Below are 23,975 nucleotides of genomic sequence, written 5' to 3'. Positions count from 1 at the left end.
TCATGACGGTGAAATACCTAGACTGGAGAATACCCATTTGGGTTCTTGTAGGCAGAACGGAAAGCCAACTCGCATGATAGACCTGCTCTACCATCTGGAATATTCTCCCACTCAAAGTAACAAGAATCTTATTGATCAAACTTAGAAAGATAGTCTGAGGGCGACTTCAAAGGTATCTTGGGAGACAGTTTAAAAGACCTTTGGAAAGACCTCCAAAAGATCCTTCAAAAGAGCGGCAGTCAAAACGTTTCCTAGGTTAAATTCAGACTTCTGAACAGGGAGGAAGCCAAGCAAATTCCATTTAATTGTCATACCGCTGGACGATTTTATCGTGCTAGTAACCGGATCCTATGTTTATTGGAGACAGAATTGTGACAATTTGCAATTGCTAAAAGGGAATTTTCATGCTAACAGTGACATGGTATTAAAAATGCAAAGTGATATCATCCTACTCTATAAGAAAACATTATGACAGAAAAAGAAAATCAAGCGCTCGAAGCGACCGTCCCAATCGGAGACAGATCCGCTTAAGCGGCGAAGTGAGGGGCATTAATGAAAAGACCCATCAGACATCCACCAATGGTGCCAGCGATGGGGATAGTCATGATCCAGGCGAGCAGCAAGAGACCGACACGCTGGAAGTTGACAGCCTTCAGGGTACCGTTGCAGAGACCGACGCCGACGGTGGCACCGGTGATACACATGGAGGTAGAGACGGGGAGGGAGTATTGGGAGAAGACGAGGACAGTGAGGGCGGCGCCCATCTCCATGGAGGAACCACGGCTGGGAGAGTGGTAGGTGATCTTGTTACCCATGACTATTGAGAAGAAGAATGGATTAGTATTGCGTTAATTGTGTTGGGAGGAGAGACAGCGGACTTACCCTTCATGATGTTGTAACCGTAGGTGACCAGACCGGCGGAAATGCACAGGGCGAGAACGGCAAGCTGCCAGACGGGGACGGGGGCCTTGGCGGCAGCGGGGTTTCCAGTAGACCAGGCAGAGTAGATGGCAGCCCAGGGACCGACGGAGTTACCAATATCGTTGGCACCGTGGGCGAAGGAGGCAGTGCAAGCGGTGATAATCTGGATGAAGGAGTAGGTGTGCTCGACCTCGTTGGGGTACTTCTCGGCGGCATCGTAGACACGCTTCATGCGCTCACCCTCGGGGGTACCGGCAATACCGCTCTGAGCACCGTGGATATCGTAGTGGGCACCGTACAGGAGACCGACGGTGATGATGGCAGGGATACGCTTGATCAGGGCCACAATGTTGCGCCACTCGTAGATCTCACCAGCGCCCATGGGGTTGTCACGAAGGAAGCGCATGGCCCAGCCAAGAGGACCACGGCTCTTCAGGAGCTTCTCACGGTGACGGGCCTCGGATTGAGCCATGATCTCCTTGTAGGTCAGCTGGGTGGCCTCGGCCTTGACCAGTCTGTGCTCGTTGGCCTCGGCGGGGGTGGTGGCGGTGCGAGGGTTCTTCTCCTCATTGATGGAGCCCTGGGTGGTGGAAGCCTCATCCTCGTACTCGTCCTGGACAACGGCGTAGTTGGGGACCATGGCGACTTCGGTACCATCGGTAGGAGCGGGGCGCTTGAAGAGAAGGGGGCCGTAGAAAATCATCCACCACTTGAGAGTGTGATCCTTCTTGATGACACGGGCGTGGACGTAGGGAACGAAGAACAGGGCGGACAGGAGGCAGAGAGCAGCACCCGAACCGACAGTCACACCAGCAATCCAGTAGCCAGGCTTCTTGCTCAGACCCAGGTTAGGAGAACCCTTGTAGACAATGGAGAGAACACAGATAGTGCCAGCAACCAGGAACCACAGGGGAGAGCTGTAAACCGACCACGGGACGGGGTTACGGCGCATGTGGACAATGAACTTGATCAGGAGGAAGATGATGGAAGCGAAGCAACCCGAGATAATCGGGGCCATTCCCAGACCGGCGAAGATAGCACCCATACCCTTGCCTTTGTTCCAGCCCCATTGGACGTTGGAAGCACCAACAGTCGCAACACCGACACCAGCAACAGCCGAGATAAGCGAGTAAGTCGAGGAAACGTGAGCGGAGTGACGAGTGCACCACATCACCCAAGACGAGGCCGCGGCCAGAGCGCAGGTGAAAGCCATCATCTGCACACCAGCATTGCCATTGAAGGCCGAGCTAGGAATGATACCGTTCTTGATAGTCTCAGCAGTTCGGGAGCCGACCGTGACGGCGCCGAGGAACTCGAAGATGGTGCCGAGAACCATGGCCTGACGGTAGGAGATGGACCGGGAGGAGACACTGGTAGCCCAGGAGTTGGCTACATCGTCTGGAGGGGAGAAGTATATGCATTAGCACCGAAAATCAGGAGAGATAGGAAGGGGAATTGCAGAGCAGATAGTAGTCTATACTTACTGGCACCGTTGTTGTAGGCATCCAGCATGGCAAACACCGTGCCGATTCCAAAGATATAATCATACTGGTGGAGATACATCTTGAATCACTTGACGGGCGAATCAATGGCCAAGTCAGAGGATCGACGGTGGATGAGCGGTACAGTACGAACTTTCCAGCATTGAAGCAAAGCGACATGGGCTTTATATATACAATATGCTTGCGATACGATCTCTCTGCATTGGGGGGGTGGTGGCCCCCAATTTCCCAGCGTCTGGGTTTCGCACATGGCACGCGCATAGCAGGCTTTCTGGGCGAAAACCCACACCCCGGCGTGGCAACAGGCGAATTGCAGCCTGTCCGATAGCCATTTCCGGGCCATTTTCAAGGGCATTATGCTACACGTGCGAGAGCGACTCGCGATATTGGCATCGCAGCCATCGTTTACCAGGAGCTTGGCAATTGTCTAGGCTCGTCGTGAGACCATGGTGGCTGCGAATCAGTGGTCGGTACCGGGGCATAATCACGCAATGGAAAACCAGTCAGGAAAGAGAACAGTCATATTGAGCGAGCTGGGATTCAAACCGAAGCAAAATGGGTGACCTTGGCGGACCTTGGCAAAGCTGGGCGGAGGTGGATTCTTATAGAATTGATGCTGCGAGTTGATCTCGCCGAGACCCACCAACGGGCTTGGCGGGGCTCCGGGCAGACGAGCCACACGGACCACCGCTTCCTATAAGACGGGCCCATTCACCCCACGTGCCCCCAGGAGAGGTTCTCGTCTCTTCATCACCTTTGGGACCTTCTCCGAAAACCACCCTGACTTCTCGTGTCATTCCAGCTAACGGGCACAGCTAAACCCTCCAGGCGTTCTAGAAGCCACCCCCCGCCAGGTAGTATTCTCTGGTTTCTTTACGGTCTTGGCGTGTCTGATTGTGATCTGGTTACTGCTCGCACGTGGGAAACTGCCTCGATGAGAAGGAAAAGAAAGCAATACGAGGCCAGCTGGAAAGGACTACGACTGCAGCCATAGCGAACTACTCTTTTCGGGCAATGGCTCCAAAACAGCAATAAGTCCATCTCCAGCGCGTTGACCCGATCCCGATTTCTCCATGAACCCCCGAGTCATTGAGATTTGACGGGCCATCGATGCATGATGCATGACAGATACCATGATACGCAGTGACCATTGCCCCGAGACCAGTGACATGCCTCGCCTTCGGTAATGGCAGCTGGCAAGAGCGGCAAGCTCGCGTGCCCCCGCGACGGACATTAGCTGTCTCACTAGACTCTTTCCCCTCTAGCATGCGCCCACTCGCTTGTCTCAAACCGGTCGGCAACGTCGCAGGGCACTGGTGGTTACAATGATGGTTCCTTCGATGATCCTTCCATTGATCTAGTGCCCACGGGATTCCTTTGTCACCAACCTATCGGGATACACGGCACGACCGAATGTCTGAAGCTGTGAACGATAATAATGCTAGCCAGCCAGCCGTTACAAGCCCGAAGGAACCGCATCCGAGTCGCTCGAGTAAGCGCTCAATAGCTCCGATATTCTCGGGCAACTAGCTGGACCTTCGGCGAACACCGACCAAGCACTTAGCCGAGCATTGAGATTATTGCGTGGTTGAAAAAGAGAGGATGATTGGATATGAATGAAACCAAATCTATCATCCATTATCAATCAGTTGCTCTGTCCGCTCTTAGCAACTTGCCACGCATTGCCACCAGCCCAAAAGATTGACACACGCGCAAGTGGGCCACGGGTTGGACCACAGGCGCCCGCAAACTTGTCTGTCCCCGAGGATCCATCGAGACAGTCGCGTGTCCCCCGATAGAAACTGGGGCGGCACGGGATCTAGACGATCGTCATGGTTGGACTGTTTCAAGGGTTGATGGGGACCTTGCCAAGCGCGATTGTCAGTCCATGCGTCTGGCCACTTTAATTCTTGTCTCCAGCTCTCTATTGGGATCACCCAATGGTACCGTATTCTCGAACTATTCGGAGGTACTGAGCAGGGTCTCCGGCATCGAGTCAGGTGTATACGCACCCTACCCATTGGTCATTCTAGAATTTGATCCAATGGCCAATTTTGTAGCTTTCCTGAACTTTAACGCTCGCATTGGCTTTCTGATCAATCATTCTCACTGATAGATGATATCTTGACCTGACATCTCATAGGCTCCATAAAATTTGACTATACCTTGCCCGAGGACTGCCTTCTCAAACAAGGTTTGCTGTGATTCCGCCCAAAGTTAATTGACTCGTCAAAGTGGTTCCCAATGTGGATTTCGTTCTCGTTTCTCCTTTCCTCTTTGGTTCGACTTGGTATTTCGGAAAGTTGCCAAGAGAAACTCTACTATTTTCCTTTTCAGTTGCCCTACAAGCTTTGCTTTTTTTTTTTTTTTTTTTTTTTTTTTCTGATCTTTCATTAGCCATTCTTGTTCTCGTGAAGACATACAGTGCGCCCCGGATTAAACTAAATACAAAAAGTAACCCGAAAGATCCGGCGAATTATATTCATGCAATGACATGACATGCCACAGCTGTACTTTATTCTCTACGCCCACAATTCTCGCACATCAACTCCCCAGACCCACTGCGAAATACCCATAGCTCCCACACTCATGAGGAAAGCCATGAGAAGATTCACTCCGTTGTTATCCAGCCAGTCGCGGCCGGTTTCAAGACGCCTGCTCTCATGGCTCTCATCATGAGGGCGGCCACCATGGACTCCTGCAGAGGTGCTGGTAACACGGCTCCCTCGCAAGGTAGCCGCGTTGGCAACGGCCTCCGTGTTACGGAGCTGCGTGCTGCCCGAGACATCGGCGGAGGGGCCGTTACCAGAAGTGCCCGCTCGTTTCGTGGAGCCCGGGTGAATGAGGACCTGTGTGATGAGATGAGCCGGGGCGCTGAACCATGCGGGAATCTAATAGTATTTCTCAACTTACCTTTCGGCCACCGCTGCCCTCCACGACCTTACCGCTCCTCTTGTCGACGACGCTCGCCTGGAGTAACCCGCCAAGGACACTGTCCAAAACACTTCCAAACAGACCCCAGAAAGTCATCGCAACGGTCCAAAGAGCACGATCTTGGATCCCGGATTTGCCTGGGCAGAATGGAAGGACGAGAGCGGATGTCAGGGCAACGGTGAATGATCCCAGGAGCCCTGCACCGAGACCCGCGGCGGTAACGCCGCCATTTGTACCGGGGGGAACTTCGCGGAGGGTGAGGGAGGTGATAAGACGAGGGTTCGACTTGGATAGGATTCCGAGTTCGGAGGAGAAGGTATCGGCAGCTACAGCGGCGTAGTTTCTAGAGAGATGAGGAAGATCGGAATCAGTGATCTTTCACAGGAGACCATGTAGAGGGACTGTAACACGATGCGGAGAGGGGAACATACGCCACGATGCCAACCATAAGGATATCGGCGGGACTCTGACCGAGAGAGAAGCAAGAATCTGTAGAGGAGCTTCTTGATAGCACAACGGCATGGGCAATGCTTAGAACCGTTGCGACAACCGAGTTTGCCAGGACTTGAAGATGGTTGCGGGGACCTTCGCCTCCCTCTGAGCCCGTTGCTGAGAGGGTCTTTTGTGCTTTGATTTCATGCTTGACCTGGTAGAGAAAGTGAAGTCAGCTTCATTCAGATCTAGACATATAGAACCAGAGCCCAGATCCTAGCATACCTTTGTGACTTTTGTCCCACCGTAGTAGAAGACCGCGAGGAGCGCGAATGGTGTGGACCACGGGTGGAGGGCGTGTGCGGTCGCCGACGCTCCGGCGACAAAGAGACCCAGCGGTGTGAGCGACTTTCGAGCCCAAGCTCGGTAGACGAGGCCAGCGACCGCAAGGAGGCCGACAACTGGCTTCATCGTGGCGAAGGAATGAAATGATGGGTGTTGAGGAGAGTGGTAAACACTTTCCGGACGCGAGCTGACAAGCTGGGGATCGGTGGAGCTTTAGTGGGGCTTGGCGGGCAATCCAATCATGACACTCTTCAGTAATGCGAATGCCAACTGCCTCTGTTGGAATTTATTTTGCAAAAGAAAAGTGTTGTATTGGATTTAAATGATGGTTATTGCTCCTCTAGTTGGGTTGAAGCTGTTATGGATATACTCGGAATCTCGAGCGCTAAAAATTCCCCTTTAGTGTTTCTACCTCTCTGTCGGCATAAAGTAGAAGCCATTTTTCACTAACGAGTATATTTGAAGAGTTTCAAGGAAAAGCTCGAGGTTATGTTATCAACTCGCAAAATTGCCACAGCAAATAAGAACATCAATGACTTGGGTGTCAACTCCACGCAAGAAGGTATCCCCATCTTAGTAGAGCCTATAATATGTACACTATCTACACGTTGAAAAGAAAACGCAACTTCATAGATGAAACGCACTATTCTGCTCATTAACCTCGCAAAACCTCCATAGCCCAGCCTTGACAGCCGCATCCCTAACAGAACTAATTTCATCATCACGCACAGCCCGATTAATCTCCGCATACCGAACCTGCTCCTTCGCCACACCCTCTCCAGCATCTCCATCTCCCATCCGAGCCCTCCTGGTAACTCTCCTCTTCTTCCCAACATGCGCATCAGGATGATACTGCTCCATGATATGCACATAAAGATCCCGCGAGACATTCTCCGCAAGCCAACGCATAATCTCCCGTCCCTCGTCCTCTTTACCCGGCATAACGAGGTGTCGCAGGAGAACACCTTTCTTGGCAATACCATCTGACGTAAATGACAGATCGCCGACTTGCCGGTGCATCTCTTTGATACTTTCCATCGCGGTGGCGGTGTAATTGTCTGCTTTCAGGAGCCGTTTTGATGTCTCGGTTCGCCAGACTTTGAAATCGGGGAGGTATATGTCCACGAGGCCGTCGAGGAGTTTAAGGGAGTCTAGCGAGTCGAATGATGATGTGTTGTAGATTATTGGAATGCGTAGGCCCATGTCCCGTGCGGCTAGGATAGAAAGGACGACTTGGGGCACGACGTGTTCGGGGGTTACGAGGTTGATATTATGGACGTTGCCAGCTTTTTGAAGCTTGATATACCATTCTGCGAGTTCTTCGGGGGTTAGGTCAAAGCCCTTGCGCTGGTGAGCGATATCCTACACACGTTGTTAGTTCTGATCATCTGTAAAAGTACGTATAGCGGCATACATGGTTCTGACAAAAGACACAGCGAAGATTACACCCCGAGAAGAAGACAGATCCACTACCATGAAACCCCTGGATACACGGCTCTTCCCCGCGATGCGGCGCGATCACGTTAACTTTAGCTGTCTCCGCTCCGATCAGACACATCCCCGTCGTCTCGTATCTGTTTACCCCGCATTTTCGTGGGCATAGATTGCATTCGTGTAAGTGGGCGTATGCCAGAGATCGTTTCTTCGAGGCATCAACTGAGCTAAGGAGGTAATATCGAGGTGTGTAATCGTCTAGGAGAAATGCTGGGGGGATTCCGATGAAGCGCTTGAGAATGAGAGGGCCGCGTAAGATATGTAGATAAGATGAGGGAATGATGTGATGGGAGTGTCTAGTGAAGATGTGCATGGTGTATTTGTTTAGTTTGTCATTTAATAATACATCGCTGGGCCCTGGTCCTTCACAAAATGTTAGAAAGAACGTTGGGTGGAAGGGAGCAGAGAATGGATGGATGTTGATATCGCTTATCTCATCGGTCACGTCATAACTAACTCTTAGTACCTACCTAACGGTGGAGTGTCGATAGTGCGGAGAAGGCATTATATTGCAAGGCTATTGATATAGATCCTCTACACCGATCTTATCTCTACAGGCGCTCGTTCAATGCGATTTAATGGTTTCCGTGTATCATTTTTGATTACTGGTAACTTCCAAACACCTTGTCCAAGGTGGATACTGCGAAGACGGATGTTGTCTTTTTGATAAACATCATGGACAAAAAGAAAGAAATAAGATCAACAAGTATATAACTGCTCTCAAAGGGTATTTCGTAGGTATGTACCAAAAATATTAACAAAAAGTTAAAAGAAATCGACAAGAAACATCTGCGCTCCTTTGCGCCTCGCCTCGGGGTATGCTCGTTTAAACAACATATAATACACAAAAAGCAAGCATCAAATGAACCAAACTCATGTTTTTTGGGCCGACCACATGCTTCGTAGCCTGTCAGGGAGACAGAACTGGAACCCGAATCGATTAAAATTGTGAATGATGTGAAGGTGTTATGATGAACTCGGCCAGCGATGGGGGGAATCGAGAGGCTATAGAGCGAGACCACTGCCATCGCCGCTCCAGCGGTACAGGGCAAGGACTTCGCGTCTGCGTTGTTGTTGCTCGCCAAAGTCTTCGGGGACTCGTCCTCGTACTTGGGCGAGGGCGGAGCGCATTACCTTTCGGAAGGTTCTCTAGAAGGACGTTAGAAAAGTGGTTCAGATGGGTAGAAAACTACGGGTTCAGTATCGTACCTGATATTCTGTGTTCAAGGTCACAACGCATGCTTCATGTGCCCGCACGATGGTCTCACATGCTCTGACAACGCTCGGACTAGCATCGCCCTGCAACTTGTCCGCGGTTAAGAGTAGGAGGAAACTACCCTGTAACAGGTAGATACCAAAGAAGAATGGCATGAAGCTCAAATCTGGATCATACTCGAGGATGTCTGAGGCTGCTTCGGCAGCGCTGACAGCATGGCCCATGGCCGTAATGAAGGAGTCAGATGAAATCCAGAGATCATTGTCATCCAACAAATTAATTGGATCCCATTTGCCAGCCAGGAGGATGTGAAGAACGTGCATGATGTGGGTGCCATAGGCGACAACCATCCTTGTGTGGACGATTGACTCGCTGACATGCGATCCGACCGTACTGCTATTGGATCGACCGGATGGGCTAACATGGTTGATATGTGCGCCTTCCATTGCCGTGTCGTTGTCAGTACCCAAAGCCAAAGAGCTGGTATAACGAGCCTCGAACTCCTTGAGACTTTGCGCATACACGTCTAATTGTCGAGTAATCTCCATGGCCTGGCTTTCCCATTCACCGCTATTTCGGAAATGAAGTCCGAAGCGAGGGTGATTTCGAGCATGCTGCAAGTCCACGATTTCTCCAAGTATAGACATGAGCGGTAAGAAATAACCGAAGGTGCTGTGACTAGTGCATTCAAAGGCAGGGCCTGCACGTCGGTAGGCAGAGAAATCGCCCGCTTGCCAAAGATCGTCATTCATCGGCTGTAGCAGACCTTCGCATTCCTTGTCCAACAAAGTCAAGGGACGATTGTAGCAGAGAGCTAGGTGACGATCCATCACATAAAGAAGCCACCAAATACGGCGACGTTCTTCACGCTCTTCTTCCGTGAGATTGACCGAAGAGCTTCCAGGCCCGTGTCCCATCGAATTCAGGAGCGACGTTGGTTGCCTCTTGTTCCCGTTCAAATCCAACTCGGATTCACCCTCCATTTCACCATCTTGACGCGTGTTGGCATTAGGTGGTAATTCACGGCCCAACTTCAGTTCGCGCGCAAGCGACCATGCCGCGGTCCACCATCGCATACTGGCCGCTTTGTACTCGCTCGCCGATACCACGGTCGCCAGGTGAACATAAGTTGCAACATCGTCGACGGCACCGGTCGCGCTGCTCTGTGCGCCTAGCTGATCCATTGAAACGCCGAATCCGCCCAAAGCAACACCGTTGATAACCATGTTCGCCGCATAGTTCGGCGAGGCTTCCCCCGTGGCAGGGCCATGAATGAGAGGTCGCAGTAAACCGATAGTCAATTCCAGTAGCTTCTGACAGACACGTCCTCGTGCTGATGGGGGAGAGGTCAAGAATGCCGCTTCGCTCGTCTGAGCGGCTACCCAGAGCATACTGGCCAGGAGACCAGGGCTGCATACTCTCGGCTTCGTGGGATGGAGGAATGATTGTTTGCGGAACACGAAGCCAACAACGTACGGTGAGAGTGGTGACAGGTGCGAAGAAGATGAACTGGTGAAGTAGACGTCGAGAAGATCACAGGCGAGGGACTGAGGAATGATGGAGGCGATGTGGGGGAGAACTGGTTGCAAGACGGGGTATCTTAATGAACTGGCGAATGGAGCCATGCTAAAGGACGGGAAGTTTGCAGGTGATGGCGACGGAAGAGGAAGCCAGCTGGGTGACTGTGCTGGAGGGGAGAATCCCAAGAACGATGCCGACGGATTTTGTTCGGAGCCTCCGAGTCGAAACTGGCCGATTGAGTTCGCGTTTGCGTCGTGCGAGTTCATTAAAGAGTATGCGCCGTCATGATAACCTGATCCGAATCCTTGAGAGTGGAGCATTGCAGCCGGCGACCGAGGATTTCCATTCTGTTGCATCATTTGCAAAGAGCGCAGGTCAGGTACCGACATGGATGGCCGGTTCGAATCCGGTACATTTCCATAATTTAGTGAGATGTTATCGATGCCAGATCCGACCGATTGTTGAGGATGCCCCGGGGCAGAGTGAGTGTTCTGCTGCATCCGTGATATCCCCGGAACGCTATGGTTGCGCAGAGGTGGCTGTGCGGAATCCGGTACGGCGCGAGGCGCGTCGAAGGCCTGATCGTAGGGCGCATTCACCTCGTGTGAGGCCTGGCCACTGGGGGAGTTGCCATGCGCAGAACCGCCGTCTTGGAGACTCTTGTCGCCGTTTGAAGTGGCGACGGCAGCGGCTGCCGCAAGATCCTTTTTCGAGGCTTTCCCGCGCTTTTTTCGCTCTCGCGCATACTCGCAGCTGAGCCCGAATTCTAGAAAGAAATTATGGTAATTAGATTGAAAGCCTACGGAGGCTGAAAAAAGAACTGGGGATAAAAAGCTTACCAATGCAATGCGCGCAGGGTTGCTGCCCGTCGCATTTGGTCCGCAACTGGTTGCATTGATCGCAGGCCCGGCTAATCCTTCGGCGCACCGCCGTAGCCGTTGAGTGCTTGCGAATGGCCGACCGAGCATCTACGAGGGGATCATGCGGTTGCGAGGAGGATTTGATTCCGGAATGTGTGCCATTTTGTTCGTGATAGGGCTGAGACTCTAAAGCCTCGGGTTCGCTGACGGGCTTGCACTCGGAATCAGTCGGAGGATTGGACGCGCTGGCTTGCCGCGCCAGCTGTAATTGCTCAAGCGCATATTGGGAGCCTTCGGCGAGCGTGTCCAACCCGGGGGTTTGAGATTGGGCCATTCGATTAGGTTGCGATCGGGACGAGAAGGGAGAGTACGAATTGGCGAACGATTGGAGAGAGGTGGAGGTGGCCGACATGCTTCTCCTCGGAACTAAACTTGCAACGGCATAGAGTCAAGCAGATCAGACAGATCCGGGCTTTCGCCCCTCGGTCAGACGGGTGAGGGAGGATTCGAGCTGTGCGATCGACGGGATGGGAAGAGAATTGCAGCAGCGTCAGGAGTCGAACGACATCTCCGGGCTAGTGTCAGAAGGAAGGAAATACCCCAGACCGCGGTCGGTGGAGGTGGACCCTGGGTTTTTTTTTTCCAGCCGGACCCGAGCGCCGGAAGCTTAACCGTTTTGCTACCCTCAAGAATGAAGGATGCCGGAATGGAGAGAGAGAGAGAGGAGGCCAAATGTGACCGTTAAACAGAAGAATGCAGGGAGCTGGGATGATTCAAGGAGCAGGAGTCGGAGAATCGGAGGGGGAAAATCTGGAGAAGGCGGGGAAAAGGCACGTGGTGAAAAGGTCCGAAATGCGTCGTCCGATGGGAAGCGAAGAGAACTATACGGGAGTACAGTATACTCGGTATAAAGTGGACTAGGGAAAACTTAAGGGGACCAGCGTGGAATTATTTTACCAAGTAGGAAAAGGCTCGCAGTATGTACTAAGACTATATGTGCTAGAAACACGAATCGGTCGGTCGTGTCCTCAAACCTCCAATCCAACGGATTCTAAGGGGCGGGGAGTGTTGCATTGCGGAGTACAGCCCTTTCGCTTACGGCCACGGAAGGTTTTACCGGCCCGAAGGGATTTGAGGTTTACAAAGTATCCTCGAGGGTCTGGTCGACATTGAAGATATTTTGAAAATATCTCAGTCGTGGTCTATTCAGATCTATCCAATATCCATATCATCGCCTCCATGGTGAAAAGGAGAAGCTAATATCCTTTCCAGGCCCCTTTACCCTATGTCAGGTACCATTTCGAAAGATTTGCCACGGACTTTGCAATTAGCCATGAAACCACATCGGGAGGTGGTCATTTCCTGCGAAGCGATCGGACAGGGATGAGGGCGAACCAACGTCCTTATATGCCGGGATTTCATTCGAACCCCGAACTGCCGGCATCAGCAATACATCGACTGTCCGTCATCCTCCTGAAATCCATAGCATATAACCCCCAATAATACTACTGCAAGTTCGGCGAGAGTCAACAAAGACCTGGGTGTGACAACCAGTACAACGATCTTAGAACGATCGCGAAACTAGGCGAGGTTCCTGCTTTTGGGATCATCGCATGATCCACCGAAAAGGTCTAGAAAGGCTGCTGAGAGAGTAGTCTGCAGTCTAACCCAACTCCTGGTTGAGTTTACCAGTGCATTCAGCCGGGGTTTTGCCTAAATACCGGGTTCGGGCTCGGGGAGAAGGATGATTCCAGTGGGAGTCTGGGGTAAACCGGGTGTAGCGCATATCCTTACCACTGCCAAGGGGCCCGATGTTGTTCTTCAAAGTAAACCAATCAAATTGGTCCATGATTGGGAAGAGAAACGCACCCCCAAAACATTGGAATTCAATTCCTGGGAGGGTTGAATCTTCATGCACTGGTTGTTTCGCTATGCAAAACATTATTGGATGTAACATGAAGATAAGCTTGTGCCCCTCACTTCTGCGATAAAAGCAGAGTTGACCGAGGCAACAGCTCTTCTTCTTCCCTCCTCCACAACAATAACCAGCCAGAATGTCAGTCACAAAGCAAAATATCGACCAAATCATTAATGAAATTCCACTTCGCTACCGGGGTCCCGGTGGTGCGGTCGCTGTCGTCAAAGATGGCGAAGTCGTCGGCCAACGCGTCTGGGGATACGCCGATCAATCTCGTCGTATCCTCGTAGAACCATCCACCCAATTCCCGATATGCTCAATCACCAAGCAATTCGTGTGCGGCTTGATGATGGATCTTCACCGGAATCCGACCCCCGCGATGGCAGCTAAGGGCGACGTGCATAGTCAATTTACGGAAAAGCTGCATGAGTTGCTCCCCTTGGCGAGGGAGAAGGGTCTGACACTTCAGAACTTGTGTGATATGCAGTCCGGCATTCGCGATTACTGGGCCATGACTACCCTTTGGGGTGTGAAACCAGATGACGAGTTCTTGGTCGATAGGGATTGTCCTCCGATGCTGGACAGGACCAAGTCGCTTCACTTCGAGCCAGGCACGGAGTACTCATACTCGAATGTGAATTTCCACCTAGTGGGACGAATCATTGAGCGTGTCACTGGCGAGCCACTTGGAAAGCTGCTTGAAGAGAGAATTCTCAAGCCGGCGGGGATGACTACTGCACTACTTTGCCCGAATACTGCACACCACCCTCCTCCCTGCGTCGGCTATGAAGGCAACGAGGATCATGGATTCTACGATGCAGTCAATCGTATGGAATGGTCGGGCGATGCCGGAATGGTGGCTTCTTTGAATGACATGATCGCTTATGAGAAATACCTCGATCGGCTGTATGCTGACCCTCAGAGCTGGTATCACACTGCGACAAGGCCACAAACCTTTAGCGATGGTACAGCTGCGAGATATCATTACGGCCTGAATCATGTGGATATTAATGGCGTCGACTCGATCGGCCACGGTGGAGCTCTAAGAGGATACCGGCTGCATCGGAGACATGTGCCAGAGGAGCATCTGTCCGTCGTGGTTCTATTCAACCACGAGGCCGATGCATCAGCAGCGGTCGACCATATTCTTCGAGGCGTATTAAACCGACCCAATCCAGAGAATGCATCAGTGGAGCCAGCCACAGAATGGTATGGCGTTTTCCTCGACCAGGACACTCAATTGGCCATCACTGTCGCCAAGAGTTCGCAAGTAGGAGAAGTCTTAATCACATACGACACTCACTTGGAGGCTGCACCGCTCAAGTTGACCGACGCAAAGAATGGCAAAGCACGCACTATGACTGGCTCCATTGACGGTGATGTCCTTAGCATTCATCGCGTGTCGGATAACCGGAAACTCGAGGCTCGGCGCCTCACTCCGCGTGAGGGCGCTCTCAAGGATACGGCATTGGTGGGCGATTATTATTCAGAAGAAGTCGATTCTACCTTCCACTGCATTGGAGAAGCGGGTATGTTGTATGGTTTCTTTGATGGATATCTCGGACAAGGTATCGTGACGTCGATGCGGTATCTTGGGGATGATGTCTGGGCTCTGAGCTGTCCGCGTGGTTTGGATGCACCGGCACCTGGTGACTGGACTGTAGTGATCCACCGCGACGAGAGTGGTTCTGTTGTGGGCTTCAAAATTGGCTGTTGGTTAGCTAGGGGAGTAGAATTTGTCAAGAAGCAGTAAAGTCTGTGCTCCTGGCATGAAATTTACAGGAGCCAGATTGGGCCATTATTAGTCTCCTTCATACTTGACCGACTTGTGTGAAATTCACGGATCGTGCCATTGCGGTCTCTCCACTGGACTTTATGCGTACTTAGTACAGATTTAATTGACTATGACCACATTATTCAAATCATCATATGGGCTTCTAGGAGTTTCGCCGCATCCTTTATCTTGGACGACCAACAGGCAAGGGAGTGAGTAAAATGAGAATGTTCAACTAATACAAGCAGACTTGGCCATGAGCACTCAAATCCAAATCCTCAATCATAAAGAAAGATCCAAAGTTCAAGATCAGCCCGCCTGCATCCACCAATCCACATCCCGATCCTGAATCGAACCATCACTGCCATAAGTATGATACTTGATTGGCAACTCATTCTGCACAAAGTACGACTTCGCACACTGACTGAACTTGACCTTGTTTTGATTCTTGTAAAAAGCATCATACTCCGGTTTCAGGGCGTCAACAAGCGTCTTCACTTTGCCGCCCTTGTGTAGTTGCTCCCACGGCTGACGGCACGAGTCACCGGCGCATGCTTTCAGGACGAGCGTTAGAGCGTCTAGCCTGTCCTCGAGCTTCTTCATTGAAGCACCCAGGATAGTCTGAGATGAATTGTACAAGTTGTTCATCTGGTATGGGTCGGTCTTTGAATCGTCAGCTGAAGTGTAAGGGAACACAGAAGTTGAATAATTACTTACCGTCATATCATAGACCTCATGGTCCCCATCACACCAAACCGCATAGTACAGGTTGTACTTTGGTCCAATTACTCGGATTGCTTTGTACGTGTTCACTTTCCCAATCAAGTTCTTGGGAACGTTGTCTTTATCTGAGACAAGTCCCCAGTGCTCGATTTGGACGTGCTCCCAGGGTTCCTGCGACCCGGGTGTGCCATCTGCAGGGATCACCGCGCCGTCAAAGTCTCCAGGTCCTTTTGCTCCGGCCCAGTTGACGACTGTAGGAGCAATATCCAGATGAGAGGTGACGAAATCCACGGTCTTGCCTTTGGGCACCTTGGGGCCTCGAATAACGAGGGGAACATTGACCTGTTGAATTATCAGTGTTTAGTCCTCGAATAAATTTACGGAATCAAGATAAGACCATGGGTGGAAATTACGCACATCTTCTTCATATGGACACCGTTTACCAGGAGTCAATCGATGCTGGCTGATATGGAAGCCATTGTCCGAGGTGTAAATGATATAAGTGTTGTCAAGCATTTTGTGGTGCTCAAGTCGCTGAATAGTCTTCTCAACCAAATCATCAACAGCTTGCAGAGCCTGAAGCCGACGGCGATAGTGGATGTCATTATCCTTGAGTGTTGCGTCATCCAATTTATCGAGTCCGTGAACCCAACTGGCGCCACTCGGCTAGTTCAAAGTGTAAGCTTGCGACTTAAGAAATGACACGAGCAGAAGGAGCACCCACACTATCAGGATTGAAGTTTTTGGTATTACGCGGAACGATTGCGTCTTGAAACTCGTCTTTGTGTCGATCTGCCGGTACAGGATTGGTCCATCTCGGTTTACCATTATTCCAGTCGTAATTGCTATGCGGGTTCACCGGGTTGATGGCGAGGAAAAAAGGGGATTTTTTCTCGGCAGCATCGTCGATCCAGGCCGTGGACAAATCCGCAAGTAGATCAGTAGCATATTTCCCAGGATGAGATACAGGCTTTTCCATGTTGTGTTGGATGGTGGTGTTCACGTATTGGTAAGTCCCTGCAAAAAGTTAGCAGTCATGCAACCTTAACTGATGGTATTCGTCTTACCCGGCTCGATCATAAAATCATGCCCGTCCAGGCCCATATCTTCCAAGCCATTCTTGTAATTTTCGATGTTGTGTTGGTTCATCAGCTTGCCCGTGAAGTAAGTCTTGTACCCAGTTTCTTGAAGCCACACTGGTAACCACTTTTTGTTGTATCCCTCTGAGATGAATCTGGGGAATCCGCCTAAAAGTCCTTAGTAAGACAGATTTATTGTGATTTTTTTAGCTCTCTTACCGTAGGGTGGTTTCAGATCGGTGATTTTTGTATTGTGTGCTGCTTTGCCTGTCCACATGCTAGCTCTCGATGGGCAGCACAAAGCCACCGTAGCATAATGATGGTTGAAATACATGCCCTCATCTGTCAAATACTTCTTTACTTTTGGCAAATGATCCATAGAGCCCATTCTGAGATCTTGGTCGTCAGTAAGAATGATGATGAAGTTCGGCTTGGAGGTTGCGTCTGCCGCCAGCGCGGCCCCCATCAAGAGGGGCACAATAGCAATGGTCCCCAGCTTCATCTCGGTGTTGTGAGGAGTACGATCGGTTTAAGCTTATATCAAGAGAGGATGCGACCCATTTATACCACATCCCACCGTGTTTGAATTTCACTAAGAAACGAAGCATTACCCCAATTGGTATTATATCGCGGTCAATGCTACACGTGGGTGGCCTTGGGGGTTGATATTAAAGGAAATTCAGGGGTCTATATCTCCGAGGCCAATCATGTTTTTATTTCTTATTTCTTAATGACATCCACGCCTCGATATTACGCACCTGATATAGGTGGGGGCCAGCCCCCACAGCACAATCTGGTTAACCTTGGACCCTGGGGCCGCGTGTTGGCTCAGATCACTCAGCCCCAGGCTCTCAAGTGGAGCAAGATCGATTGTAAATCTTTCCCATAACAGTAGGTCAATTTCCAAGTAATCATATGGGCTGTGCCAGTAATAGCAATATTGATGACCCAGGGGCCTTACCGTGAAATTAACGCCTTTGCCTATGTTTAATAAATGAATTTGGGGAATGTGGTCATCATGCTTGAAATAACCTCATTGAAAATATTTTATTCCATCTTAATCGCACGTCCTTGGTTAGGCCTAAGGCAAAACATAGCCACCGTCGATGAGCACATCACTTCCCGTCATGTAAGTCGACGCATCACTTGCAAGGTAAAGATACAATCCCTTGATCTCCTTCACGTGTCCCTGTCTTCCCAGAGAGGACATTCGGTAGGCCTCATTGAGGCAAAGGGGGCTAGCCCCCATCTTGGTATCGAAAAATCCGGGTGAAACAATGTTGACCCGAGCAAACTCTCGCCATTCGCGGGCCAGAGACTTTCCAAAGTGGGTAACAAATGCTTTAGTGGCGTTGTATACAGGCTGATCAACGGGGACATTGACGATATGAGCACTCATGCTCGATGTAATAATGAGGTTACCAAAGCCCTGGCGTTGGAAGACATGGCCGGCGTATTTGGCACAGTAAACAATTCCGTCAACTGGATATTTGTTAGGGAACGAGTTATGGTCAATATATCGGATAGAAAGTCATACCATTCACGGACATCTGCTTTTGATACTCGCTGAGAGTCTGCTCTAAAATAGGCTTGGAAATTGCCATTCCTGTAGAAATTAGTTTGTGTCGAGTCCCACGACTCTCATTGTGTTACTCACCTGCATTCGCAACGAAAACATCGATCTTGCCAAAATCTTCAACAACCTTTTCCATGGTCTCTGAGACCTGGGTAGACTCGGAGACTGCATCATAAATCAGTTTAAGGTAACTTCGGCTTCAAATATGGTCATTGGCTTACCGTCCACTTTATAAGCAGCTGACTTGATTTTGTGCTGATCAGCCAATTCTTGAGACTTTTGAATCGCCGCGTCATTCCTTCAAGTATCTTAGTGAGTACGTTCAGTATCAAGATTAATCAGAATTGAATAACTTACGAGTTGTACCACAGGGCGACATTGGCCCCGGCTTCAGCCATAGCCTGTGCTACCGCTAGGCCAATTCCATCTGCGGCACCGTTAACGACAACAACTTTGCCGTCTAGGCGAAACTGTTCCAAGACATTGGAAGGTGTATTAGGGAAAGGTCTTGGGAATCCCTCGCGTCCCGGGGCGCTGTCCTCAATAGACATAGACATATTGCGGCGTATATTTTGGGATCGTTGTTGTGATGAAAATTCAACAATGAAATGCTCGAATTAAGGGTTCCCCCAACTGGCTTTATAACCAAGGGCGTAACGAAGTGACCCACTCGCTTTCGGTATACTGTCCGCCGGGGCGGTAAATTAAAAGGACACCATTGATCCTCTAGGAGAGATAACTAAAAGCTATACCAGTCCCTCGTGCTTTACTTAGCTCTCCTTTGGCGCCTGGGCCTTTATGTCACCTCAACTTTCAAACAGAAAGGGCGAAGATAAGTTAGATATCAATCCACTTATGTAGCTCAAGTTGTCACTTTCGAGATACATACATTTTATCTCAACTAATCATGAATTGATGGCCAGGTACAAGAGCGGCTATTTCCACCAAACCCCGCCATCGGGAATTAACCGAGGCGACTCTGGGGTGAGTCGCTCTTCCCCAAGCCAATCCGACCCACATTCATCGGCGTTTTGTGGCCCGACGTCTCCAAGGTTGCGCTAGCGCTGCTACTGGTCGCTCCCCGCCTCTGCGGTGGCCCCCGTGATGACGGCATGAGTGGAACGTGAATGAAGCAAATGCGTTGCGAAAGCCATGGCCATTAGCTAGAAGTGTTCCACAGGCCAGATTTGCCATTGCCTTTGTTTGGCCGATATTATTGAGTATCGGAGAGCATATTTCCGAACATACATGAGTGTTCTTATGCTTTTTGACCTTATTAGTCAAAACTATCTGCATCTCGACCTTACTCGACTTCCTGCATGTACCTATTTAAAGCACGATTTTGATCGCTCTCAAGCATTTGAGTACCTTTTTATGCTATTCTACCGAGTTCATTCTTCTGCCACAACTATACATTCACGGCTGTGATATATATTTTCTTATTCTCGCCATGACTTCCTCAAATGGGCTGACCGACCGCGATGCTCTTGCCGCAAGGTCGATTCCATCCATGATCCTCAGTGACGGCAGCCCCGCTTCGATGACCCCGCCCCCAACTTCAACATTCGAGGCCGACCCTGCTGTTAGTGCCCAGAAGAGATTCTCCGTTCGAGGAAACGCTGTTGTTACGGGAGGTTCCGGGACGCTAGGCCTTCAATCCTGCGAAGCTTTGCTTGAACATGGCCTCCAAGGCCTCATGATCTTCGATGTCAATCCTGCAACAAGCCGAAAGGAAATTACAAGATTGAGGTCGAAGTTTCCCAGCGCTAAGATTTGCACTCAACAAGTTGATGTCACTGCCGAAGATGCAGTTCGCGAGGCAATGGAGGAAACTGTTCGCCTACTTGGATCGGTTGATACCCTTGTTTGCTTTGTCGGGGTTGTGGGTTGTATCGAAACCCTCGAGATGCCCGTCTCCCAATGGCGGAAGATCCTCGACATCAATACTACTGGAGCCTTTATCTGCGCTCAGGCAGCTGCACGAGAGATGGTCAAGAAAGGTACCGGAGGCTCAATCACCTTTGTGGCATCAATCTCTGCCCATCGCGTGAATTACCCACAGCCTCAAGTGGCGTACAATGTTAGCAAGGCTGCTCTGCTGATGCTCAAAAGCTCCCTTGCTGCAGAGTGGGCTCGTTACGGTATAAGAACCAACAGTGTGAGCCCGGGATATATGGATACAATCTTGAACGAAGGCAAGGGACTAGATGCCCACAGGCGGATCTGGGCTGAGCGTAACCCAAGTGGACGAATGGGAAGCCCATCTGAGCTGACAGGAGCAATCGTGCTCCTTGCTAGCTCCGCCGGGACTTACATGAATGGGACGGACATTCTTGTTGATGGAGGTGCAACTGTGTTTTAGTAGTTAGATCATGTCGTTTCAAGGTGTAGATAGTAACAAAGTTCTGAATGCTTGCTTTTTTCTCGGGGCCTTTTAGCAGTTGTGAAATCTCAAAGGTATTATAGGACGAAGTAGTAAGTAGTATCACCAAATATCTAAGTAGGACCATATCCCCAGGTGTTGCTAAATGCACTCATCTATGACCAATAATACGGGGCGTGGGCGTGCTTCCAAGCAATTCCCGCCTGTTTGTATCGGATCGGACGACTGCGGTCCGATGATCTCATCAACCAGGAAAGAATGCTGCCCCGCAAAGATCCTAACTGTATCATCATCTATCTTATCTCCAATTTTTAATGTGAAGCAATTGGATCAAGCGCGATCTGACCTTACATGCCACGCTGAGGAATTAAGATCGGTCGTTTTAGAGCAAGGGTTGAGCTGGGCCTGATCGTCCTCGAAATGCCGAAAGTCGGGCGTCCAACGTCCGGTCCACATGATCTTCGAGCGGTAATTACTCACGTTTGTGATTGTGATTATTATGATACTGACCTATGATAGTGTACTGAGTGCCGTGTAAGAAGCAATCTAATTCCTTGTGCTGTTCATCACTGATTCCAGCGATCTTGCAGAAGCGGAAGAGCAAGGTATGGCTTCTACACACGGAAAATCTGCTCTAACGGCCCATACTAAGAAGAAATCAGTGCTCTGGCTCTTTGCCATGCTCATACTGTACTCGAGCAAATAAGAGCTGCATCTTTGGCCGGCCCCCAACTCGTACACCACTAACAAGAAAGTGAGTCTCCGGCCGTCGGTGTGGACGTATCACTTTCTGACACAGTATAGAAATCTGGATGCAACAGAGCTACGATGTGCGAAATTAATATCATTGATTAAGAGTCTTGATCCAAATATTGATATTCATGCGGCCCTGGATTCAATGACACGGAATGGTGTGGACGAGCCCACTACATCTCTGGAAAGACCCGAGGCTTTAGAGTCCGATCCTGAGAGTGACCCTTCATTGGATCGCTTTGAATGGAGTGAAGCATCGACGATGTCTCCATCGCGTTTACAGAAAGATGCGCCAGATGGGATGGCTGTGCTTCCAAACAAGCGAGCAGAATCAGGATACCTTGGTCAGATTTCTGGAAGCCCCACGGAAACTTATTGATCAAACGCTGAGTTGTCATCTTAGGTAACACCTCGGGTTCGACAATGCTCAACGCGATTTCAGGCCTTCTTCCGGAGACTACCACCTCGGGCTCGAGGGATCAAGCACAAGACTCTCCGGCTAACAGTAACCAAACTGCTAGCCCCTCACAACTTGTGAACCTTGCGGACGCTACGACCCTAGAAGGTCTTGTTGATGCATATTTTGGATGGTATAACACTTCATATCCTATCCTACACGAGAAGATCTTCCGGGAGAAATTCCAGAATCGCCATCAAGTCCATCGACGGTCAAGCTGGCACATTGTATTCCATCTAGTCTTTGCAATCGGTCACTGGATTCTCGGGGAAGAGTCGGAAGCTGAGCAGTCCAGGTTCTACATGGCTGCGCGCTCGTGCATGTCGATGCGCATGCTAGAGTCTGGAACTCTTCTCACCGTCCAGGCCTGCCTTCTAATGGTAGGCTTGCCAATAAGGGTTCTCATATTTCAGAAAGTGTGCAGCTAATGTGTTGCAGGGCAACTACCTCCAAAAACGAGATCGACCTAATACCGGCTACAACTTTATTGGGATTGCGCACCGAATGGCACTTGGGCTGGGTCTTCATCGAGAGCTTCCCACGGCAGCGACGGAAGATACACTCTCTAATGAGCGGCGAAGAGTCGTGTGGTGGACAGTCTATTGCTTTGACTCGGGCTTTAGCATCACAACCGGAAGGCCCATCATGGTCTCTGACTCGTTCATCGAGACTCATCTTCCACGAAATATTGATGATTCGGTGCGATGAACCAATTGTTCCCTATCCGGCGTATTTTACTGAATTCTCTCACAGGCTTGTACATTGCAATCTATCTTGCCACCGGTAACAAATTATCCCACCATCTATTCGGCAATTATTGCACAGTCACGTTTAACATCAATCGCAAACGCTGTGTTTGCGGAGCTCATATCTTCGACAAACAAGACCTCATGGGACCTGAGGATCTCTCGTTCGATTAATCATCAGTTCAATGCTTGGAAGCTCTCATTGCCTTCTTACTTTACTGCCCATGCGGTTCCCGAATGGTTTCGTGGTCCCCGTGCCATAATTATTTGGAAGGAGCAGAACCTTCGCATGATGCTTTGGTGGGGAAGTCAGAAACTGTGCAATCTGCCTTCTGATCACGAAGAAGCTCAGAACATCTGCCATCTCACGGCAGTTGAAACGATACAGGAAATCACCAAATTCCTTCAGGATAATCTCGACATAGTTCACGCCGGCCTTAGTTGGTATGCAACCTACTTCCTCTTCCAAGCAGCAGTTGTCCTCAGCATCCATCACCTTCGATCACTTCAATCCATCGAGTCGGGGTTGGAAGATAGAAACCAAGACCTTTGGCTTTCATCTGTTTCCAGAGCCCGTGACTGTTTGGCATCATTGAGCCAAAAAGATAAAGCTGCAATGCGGTGCCTGGCTGTTCTCCACAGGCTACGCGATCAAATTCAGCAACAAGGGCACCCCTCAGGTATATCTGACGGTACTCGATCTAATTACCAAGTCGATCTCATACAAGAAGATGCCGGGATGCCATCAGCGTCACTTGCTGTAGATCCTACACTTCAAATGTTCTTTGAAGATCCATCATGGGGCAACGATTTATTTCACGGTTTGAGAGGATTTCCGGGCACAGACGAAATTGGAGCGTTTGATTATCTCCCATCAAACACATAGTAGCAAGCAATCTTATCCAGAAGATATATTATCCTCCTCTTTACTCTTTCGTATCTGCGTGCTTTGAACCTCAGCTCGTGGGACTTATGTAGGCTCCATAACATTACAGGTGAATCCAATGACCCCCCCCCCCAGACGGACTTGCGTAGGTCTAAATTATTGTTCGACCATTCTTTCTTCAAAGAATCGAGTCTCGTGTTGCGACCAAATATCCATCGTGCACAGCCGCTTGTCAGCTGAAATTTCATGAGCTAGGACTGGTCTTACATCTTGGGATTACTGACATCTTTCCACGACCATTGCATCAGTGGCGTGTGCCCAGACATAATTGTATCATACAGTATGCCTTGGAAAATAAACTGGGATTTGAAAAGTTGGACCGTGCATTTACTGGTCCAGTCATAATTCAGAGAAGCTTTTTGGCTGCGTCTTTCTACTTGTATTGATGAGCTGTG

At 50.1% G+C, this 23,975-nt stretch overlaps 9 protein-coding genes across 9 annotated transcripts; 3 read left to right on the top strand and 6 right to left on the bottom strand.

Moving 5' to 3' along the window:
• Positions 1–527: 527 nt before the first annotated feature.
• On the bottom strand, positions 528–2,484 carry N7496_007144 (inorganic phosphate transporter; the record flags this gene model as incomplete). Its single annotated transcript, XM_056700073.1, has 3 exons — positions 528–817; positions 883–2,319; positions 2,406–2,484. 3 exons carry the CDS (start codon positions 2,482–2,484, stop codon positions 528–530), a joined length of 1,806 nt encoding a protein of 601 aa, XP_056555486.1.
• A 2,461-nt stretch (positions 2,485–4,945) lies between these two features.
• Positions 4,946–6,260, bottom strand: N7496_007143 (DUF92 domain-containing protein; the record flags this gene model as incomplete). Its single annotated transcript, XM_056700072.1, has 4 exons — positions 4,946–5,272; positions 5,337–5,700; positions 5,789–6,003; positions 6,075–6,260. The coding sequence occupies 4 exons, from the start codon at positions 6,258–6,260 to the stop codon at positions 4,946–4,948; spliced, it is 1,092 nt and encodes a 363-aa protein (XP_056555485.1).
• Positions 6,261–6,761: 501 nt separating this feature from the next.
• Positions 6,762–7,941, bottom strand: N7496_007142 (putative pyruvate formate lyase activating enzyme; the record flags this gene model as incomplete). Its single annotated transcript, XM_056700071.1, has 2 exons — positions 6,762–7,496; positions 7,549–7,941. 2 exons carry the CDS (start codon positions 7,939–7,941, stop codon positions 6,762–6,764), a joined length of 1,128 nt encoding a protein of 375 aa, XP_056555484.1.
• A 692-nt stretch (positions 7,942–8,633) lies between these two features.
• xlnR (putative C6 transcription factor) lies at positions 8,634–11,637 on the bottom strand (the record flags this gene model as incomplete). Its single annotated transcript, XM_056700070.1, has 3 exons — positions 8,634–8,777; positions 8,838–11,131; positions 11,205–11,637. 3 exons carry the CDS (start codon positions 11,635–11,637, stop codon positions 8,634–8,636), a joined length of 2,871 nt encoding a protein of 956 aa, XP_056555483.1.
• A 1,642-nt stretch (positions 11,638–13,279) lies between these two features.
• N7496_007140 (D-aminopeptidase) lies at positions 13,280–14,896 on the top strand (the record flags this gene model as incomplete). Its single annotated transcript, XM_056700069.1, has 1 exon — positions 13,280–14,896. One exon carries the CDS (start codon positions 13,280–13,282, stop codon positions 14,894–14,896), a length of 1,617 nt encoding a protein of 538 aa, XP_056555482.1.
• Positions 14,897–15,226: 330 nt separating this feature from the next.
• On the bottom strand, positions 15,227–17,221 carry N7496_007139 (sulfatase family protein; the record flags this gene model as incomplete). Its single annotated transcript, XM_056700068.1, has 6 exons — positions 15,227–15,580; positions 15,635–15,982; positions 16,058–16,306; positions 16,365–16,657; positions 16,708–16,887; positions 16,939–17,221. The coding sequence occupies 6 exons, from the start codon at positions 17,219–17,221 to the stop codon at positions 15,227–15,229; spliced, it is 1,707 nt and encodes a 568-aa protein (XP_056555481.1).
• A 579-nt stretch (positions 17,222–17,800) lies between these two features.
• N7496_007138 (NADP-dependent mannitol dehydrogenase) lies at positions 17,801–18,852 on the bottom strand (the record flags this gene model as incomplete). The annotated part of the gene is made up of 5 exons (XM_056700067.1): positions 17,801–18,201; positions 18,257–18,325; positions 18,377–18,460; positions 18,517–18,593; positions 18,653–18,852. The coding sequence occupies 5 exons, from the start codon at positions 18,850–18,852 to the stop codon at positions 17,801–17,803; spliced, it is 831 nt and encodes a 276-aa protein (XP_056555480.1).
• Positions 18,853–19,745: 893 nt separating this feature from the next.
• Positions 19,746–20,657, top strand: N7496_007137 (oxidoreductase, short chain dehydrogenase/reductase family; the record flags this gene model as incomplete). Its single annotated transcript, XM_056700066.1, has 1 exon — positions 19,746–20,657. One exon carries the CDS (start codon positions 19,746–19,748, stop codon positions 20,655–20,657), a length of 912 nt encoding a protein of 303 aa, XP_056555479.1.
• A 475-nt stretch (positions 20,658–21,132) lies between these two features.
• N7496_007136 (fungal specific transcription factor domain-containing protein) lies at positions 21,133–23,520 on the top strand (the record flags this gene model as incomplete). Its single annotated transcript, XM_056700065.1, has 7 exons — positions 21,133–21,146; positions 21,198–21,212; positions 21,258–21,368; positions 21,483–21,775; positions 21,835–22,268; positions 22,327–22,587; positions 22,642–23,520. The coding sequence occupies 7 exons, from the start codon at positions 21,133–21,135 to the stop codon at positions 23,518–23,520; spliced, it is 2,007 nt and encodes a 668-aa protein (XP_056555478.1).
• Positions 23,521–23,975: the final 455 nt, after the last annotated feature.

Source organism: Penicillium cataractarum (assembly GCF_028827025.1).
Source record: "Penicillium cataractarum strain IBT 29864 chromosome Unknown utg000005l, whole genome shotgun sequence".
In the NCBI taxonomy this organism is placed as follows: Eukaryota; Fungi; Ascomycota; class Eurotiomycetes; order Eurotiales; family Aspergillaceae; genus Penicillium; species Penicillium cataractarum.
This window is presented reverse-complemented; position numbering and strand designations above follow the sequence as displayed.